This window comes from Entelurus aequoreus, linkage group LG07, assembly GCF_033978785.1.
Source record: "Entelurus aequoreus isolate RoL-2023_Sb linkage group LG07, RoL_Eaeq_v1.1, whole genome shotgun sequence".
Taxonomy (NCBI): Eukaryota; Metazoa; Chordata; class Actinopteri; order Syngnathiformes; family Syngnathidae; genus Entelurus; species Entelurus aequoreus.
In genome coordinates this window covers 47,912,125-47,918,136 of record NC_084737.1, presented here as the reverse complement: position 1 = coordinate 47,918,136, position 6,012 = coordinate 47,912,125, and the positions used below count along the sequence as shown (strand labels likewise).

Here is a 6,012-nt window from a genome sequence, read left to right as displayed (position 1 = left end):
GTCAAACAAGTCTTACTTTGGCCACAAGGAGGCACAATAACACTGCTTTGTTAAATTGTCAAATTGGATGCAATGAAACTGTATGGCAGGGATATTCAACTAACTTGTTTTGGGGGCCATGTTTCCAGAAAGCTAAGGACCGGAGAGCTGGATTTCTCCCTTCTCTATTATTCTTATTTTGTATATTTCAGAGAACCAGCGTCTTCTACAGTAAACAATTGATTTTAGTCTTGTTTACTTTGTCAGAGTTATAGGAGCGCTCTGCTTTTTTTAAGGACCATCTGCAAAAATGTGAGTCTCTCACAAGTTTATTAAACTGAACTCAGATGATGAAAAAGAGAGGACCTAATATGGACCCTTGAAGAAGACTACTTACAAATCAAAATCATTTGAACAAATAACTACCGACCACATCTGAAATAAACAAACTAAAGCAACACTTTAGCCAAACAGGAGAGGACTTAAAGGGGTGCTTTGAGGAGAGTCTCAGTTATGCAAATCAAGTTGGACCAGTGTTTTTGTTTGTTAGCAAGGTTAAAATGTCAATGCAAGGATCTGCCAATGTGTTTACAGTGGTCCACGTTATTTTATACAACAGGAACACGCTAGTTTTTTAGGAATTTGTCTCCCAAGTTTTGAACCAAACTTAGGGGCTGGTATGGAGTCATTCCCGGGCCGCATTTGGCCGCCAGTTGAATAGCACTGCTGTATGACAACACATTCTTTTGAAATGTGCAAATTACCTGGTTCAACAAAGATCCTGATATTTTTTTTATTTATGTATTTATTTGTCAGTGACAGTACAATTAAACATCGCTACCCACAGATAACCGATGTCAAAGTACATAAGACTTCTAGCCACAGGCTAATTTACAACCCTTGTCCCTGGTTAGGCTTTTAAAAAAAAGTTGAGAAAAGTGTAAAACACATACAAAAGGATTAAGACAAGTACAAAAATAAAAACACATTGAAAATAATTGGCCCCATTTGTCCATACTACATCCAGTTGTAGTGCTCACACTTCTGATTTTCCTTTGGCCACTTTTTCAGTTTTGTGGAGAAAAGTTTAATGTCCGATTGTGACTTTAACTCCAGTGGCAAAGGTATACACTGCAAAAACTGAAATCTAAGTAAGATTAAATATCTCAAATAAGGGTGATATTTGCTTATTTTCTGTCTGATAAGATCATTCTTCTCACTAAGCAGATTTTATGTTAAAGTGTTTTACTTGTTTTAAGTGTTTTTGTCCTAAATTATCCCAGTAAGATATTACAGCTTGTTGCTGAGATGTTATGACCTATATTGAGTAAAACATGCTTGAAACTAGAATATCAACAGCTGCAAAGCTGTGTCATCAACACTCCCAAGTATAAAACTGCTTTTTTAAAGTAATAATTTCTTATTTCGAGCATGAAAAAAAAAATCATGACTTTGACACAATTTTGTCTCATTAAAACGGATGACAGCCAAATGGACTTTGCTGTTTTATTTTCAATGAAACAAGAGAAAATACGTACTCTCATAGTAGTACAGTTGGCACAGTACAGTAAACTGACAGTTAATATTTAACATGTGACATTTCTAACAATTTTGAACAGAAATAGTTCATGCACATTCAGATAAATTCTTCAAAATTACAGTTAAAACATTTTTGGCCGGGGGCCGTATATATGCGCACTAATTGAATGAAAGAGCACGCACTTGGCGCGATGATGTCAGGTTATCGATGGAAAAATGCATTTTTAGACAATATGATTTGCCTGAGCGGCTAGGAGACCCCGACAGTAACAAGCGGTTGCCTTGTTGCCTTTCCATTAAGAACAATAAATTAGTTTTTAGTATAAGTTTGCTGGTTTCAAGTAATGTAATGCCGAGTGCATATTATGTCAAGATAATGGCACTAGCATTTACTTAATTTAAGAATATTTTTCAACATATTGAGCAAAAAGGTCTGTTTTTTTTCTACCAAGAAAAGTGCACTTGTTATTAGTGAGAATATACTTATTTTAAGATATTTTTGGGTTCATTGAAGTTAGCTAATTTTACTTGTTTTGGAAAGTCTTGACAAGCCACATTTTCTTGTTCTATTGGCAGATAATTTTGCTTAGTTCAAATAAAATACCCCTATTTTTTGTACTTTTTTTTCCTTGTTTTTCAACACTGACTTTTTGCAGTGTATGTTTAGAAAATTCATTTGTTCTGCACATCTACAATGGACTCTTATCCTTTATCTATGGTACGTTGTTCATATTTTTTAGTAAATGAAACCTATATTTAAGGATAATTAAAGGGTAACTTTGTGACTTCAAAAGCTTGGTTGTGTTATAAAAGGAATACGATGGTGATGCAACATAATCTTGAGTGCATGTGGTTGTTGGACATACAAACTTAACTTGGGCAACTGGAATTGGACAATAGTCTTACATAAGGCCATAATAATCTTATGTTGCGCCTGATATTGTGCTCACTGTGTGTGCATGAGATGACCTCATATTGGACCATGATCTCATGTTTCCTGAGGCCATAAACCCCAGGCAGGACTGCTAAACAATGGGCTCTTCCTCATCTGTTTCCTCTGTGAGGGCCATGTGCTTGTGCATAATGTTGCCTGTGTATGTTCTTGAACTTTAACAGGCTTAACCCTGCCTGCCCCACTGAGTTAGACAATGGAGCCCCACTGATGCTTTCCTGCTTGCTACAGTTTCAGTCGGAGAGGGAAAACAGACAGAAAGGAGAGTAGAATAAGACAAATGAAAGCAAAAGCAATCTCTTCTCTCTGATCATGCATCAGCAAGTTGAAGAGTGAAACACAAGACATAACCATATTGAGTATGTGTCGGTCACACCTGTTGCAAGAGGTTGTCTCTCTCTGTTTGCAGTATCAATGAGAAATTGTCCCTCTGGGTAGATTCATGGGCATGTCGCTGTTTCTCCTCCACTAGATCAGCTATCATCTAGGAAACACAGAACAATTGGATAACATTATAGGAGTGAAACATCTGAAAATACTTTGTCTCCAACTAATCAAGCTGCACAGTAGGGCTTAATTACATATAAATAATTAAAATGTCTCACTCATTGTAAGCCTTTTTCATTATATGAGTTATTTGATTAGAAAAAAGCTATGATTTATATTATGTTGCTTTGCTTGATCGTTAAATGTGTGTTATTAATACAAGTTTATCAAATCCGTGTGGCACGGAGAGTGTGGAACTTTAAAAACGTGGACATCGGCACGGTTGTGGCAATGAAGCATACGATAGTGGTAGTGCAGTGATGCCAAAGTCAAGGCCCGCGGGCCGGATGAATTACCTATGGTCCCCGGGATGATATTTGGTTAGTATTAGAACCGGCCAGCAGGCCACAGCCGCCTGCTTTGAAGGAAGTTTGTTTTTGTCTGTGAGCCTGTTGAAACATGTTTTCACTTGAAAGTAGTTATAGAGCCATACAAAAAAAAAAGTTGGATTATTCATTTAATCATTAAACAAAATACAGTACACTGTGTTAGTTCTTGGTTCCTTAAGTTATGTGCAATCATTTTAATATGTTTTAATAAACATTGGACCAGTCTGGCCCTCGGGTTGTAGCAAATTTGTTTTTTGGCCCTCAGATGTATTTGACTTTGACATCCCTGTGGTAGTGTGTGGGTGGCGTTATCTATGTGGCGGCAAACAGCATATCACTTTTTAAATTGTCTAATGCACACATGTTAAAAGTGCAATTTCAACGTTGATGATTTATTAGAAAACAATGAAGGTTATGGCAAGCAAAAAAATATTGTTTATTTCAAGTACTTGAAATAAAATACGCATTGAGGCTATATAGCAGGGTTTTTAACCTTTTTGACCTTGGGGCCTAACTTTTCCACGACAGAGGGGCCAAGGGCCCACTCAAATATTAACACTGAATTAGTCATCTTACTCTTAATTTTAATCGTATTCAATAATTATATCTAACCTACTGTACTTACAGTTAACAACCTTTACAAAGGATATGGAACCATGTGTTAATCACAAATATTTTTATTTATTTAATACATAAACCTTTGGCTTAGGTCAGGCTGATTAGAAAAATAAGTACTAACCAAATATACTGCATAAGAAGGGACACATAAGTAAATGACAAAATAAGCTTACATACAATTATCCATCCATGTTGCGCTAAAATAATTTAACCAAATTAATACTGAATATGTTTCTTAACTAAACTGTTGATAAAATAAAAAAGACAAATTTACCAATTTAGTCATAATTTTTGCCTTTAAGAAACTTTTCCATGACTTTAGCTCCAGACTTCTTCTGTTCGTTTGATATTGTCATTGCTGCCACTAGTGGTGGAAAAGTGTATTACAACTGAGTACTGCTGCGGCCTGTACGGGCAGTAAACTGAGAAACAGATTTTTTTGGCTATAAAGTGTGTTTTATCCAATTACTCGATTAATTGGACAAATTAATTGCTAGATTACTTGATCAATAAAATAATCGTTAGCTGCAGCCATAACATCATCAAAGGATGAACTCTCTCTAAAAACCTAATAGGAACCCTTTGGAAAAATTCCTACCAAGCATTAAAAAATAAGTTTGAGAACCCATAATAATAATAACAGAATGCTTAGTATCTTTTAAGTTTTACATATTTGACTGTTCAACCCTCCATTAGGGCTGCAGACATCTGCTAGACCTCAGCATATACCGCAAAACCTTTGGTGATTAACTTACAGTGTTGAAAACATGAAGCACAAATCCATATTCACGCGCACAATCAGCTTATTGTACGAGCATAAGCCTCTTTGTGACGCTTGCAGGGTTTTTTAGAATCATGACAACAAGCAAACTGAAATGCTACTGGGTGAGCATTTACAACCTAAAAACGTACCTTTTTGTGTCTGCTCTCAGTCGCTGCCAACTGTCTCATCATCCTTTCCTGCATCCTCTTACAGTGGGCCATGACCAGTTTCAAGACAGCTAAAGGATTTGGGCCCACTGCCTGTTCATGCAGGTGTGCATGAGTTTGGGCAAATGTGTTTTGGTTCTTAGTTGCATTGCCGTCCCGTTGTAAGGCCAGAAATGGATCGCTGAGGTCATATTGGCCATAACGCTCCTGGATGAAAGCATCTTTGTGTTGAGCCTAATGGACACAAACAACAGATGTTGAGATGTTTAATTCGCTGGCATTCACATGTCCTTGCATCAAATTATTCTGATTCCTCAAATAGTTTTTTTTTTTGTATTTTCACACCTACATGTAAAGTCCCAGTGTCCATGCACACTCCCTAATGCGACTATTGGTCATACCCTGTGTTCTTCCCGTACACTTATTTCCTTTTAGCGCGGTTAAATGTATTACTTTTTCGGTTGACCGATGACGTCCCACCAAAATAAGCCATCTGCGGCGCCATTCAAATCAACAGCTTAGCTCTGTTGTACCTGTTGTCTGCTGTAATATTGGCACATATTACAAATATTACATCTGTAATGGCTATGCTGATGTTAAATAGTCGACAACATCGAGGTATGTTTTAAGAACGCGCTACAAACATGACACTATTATCAAGAATGTCCTGGAGCAGATGCAGGTCCAAAGCAAAAAAAGACAGGAGAAAGTTGTTTCTAAGGAATTTTGAGATGGAGAATCATGGAAACAAAACTTGAATGTCTTGGAGTTAATAAGCTCTGTGGATTGATAAGAGTTTTAAATCCAAAGGAAAAGACTGTTTGTGCCTGTTACAGATAATGGTTGCTATTGTTGTGTAAAAGCTTGCCAGTTGTGTGGAATACAGCGTTATTGCTAACCAGTTTGGAGTTCACAAATGCAGCGTAAAGAATTTTGTGTACGCTTTATTCTGTGCCTTGTAATATATATACCTTCTTCATTCTCTTTCATCTCATTTGATTTTCATTTGGGAGTCTGCATGAAGCCGACATTCTCCATTTCTCTGTTTCTCTTTTTGTTCAATTGATCTGTACTTTCTTTTAATTTGTGAAGCAAATAAACATTCGCCTTCACATTCCA

At 36.7% G+C, this 6,012-nt stretch overlaps 1 protein-coding gene across 1 annotated transcript in view; it reads right to left on the bottom strand.

Moving 5' to 3' along the window:
* LOC133653939 (CTTNBP2 N-terminal-like protein) overlaps nt 1–6,012 on the bottom strand; it is a 45,102-nt gene that overhangs the window by 3,607 nt on the left and 35,483 nt on the right. Inside the window, exons 3-4 of the mRNA XM_062053788.1 lie at nt 4,876–5,127; nt 2,847–2,954 (exon numbers count right to left, since the gene is read on the bottom strand). Of these exons, the coding sequence (XP_061909772.1) occupies nt 2,847–2,954; nt 4,876–5,127 (360 nt within the window). The remainder of the gene's footprint in view (nt 1–2,846; nt 2,955–4,875; nt 5,128–6,012) is intronic.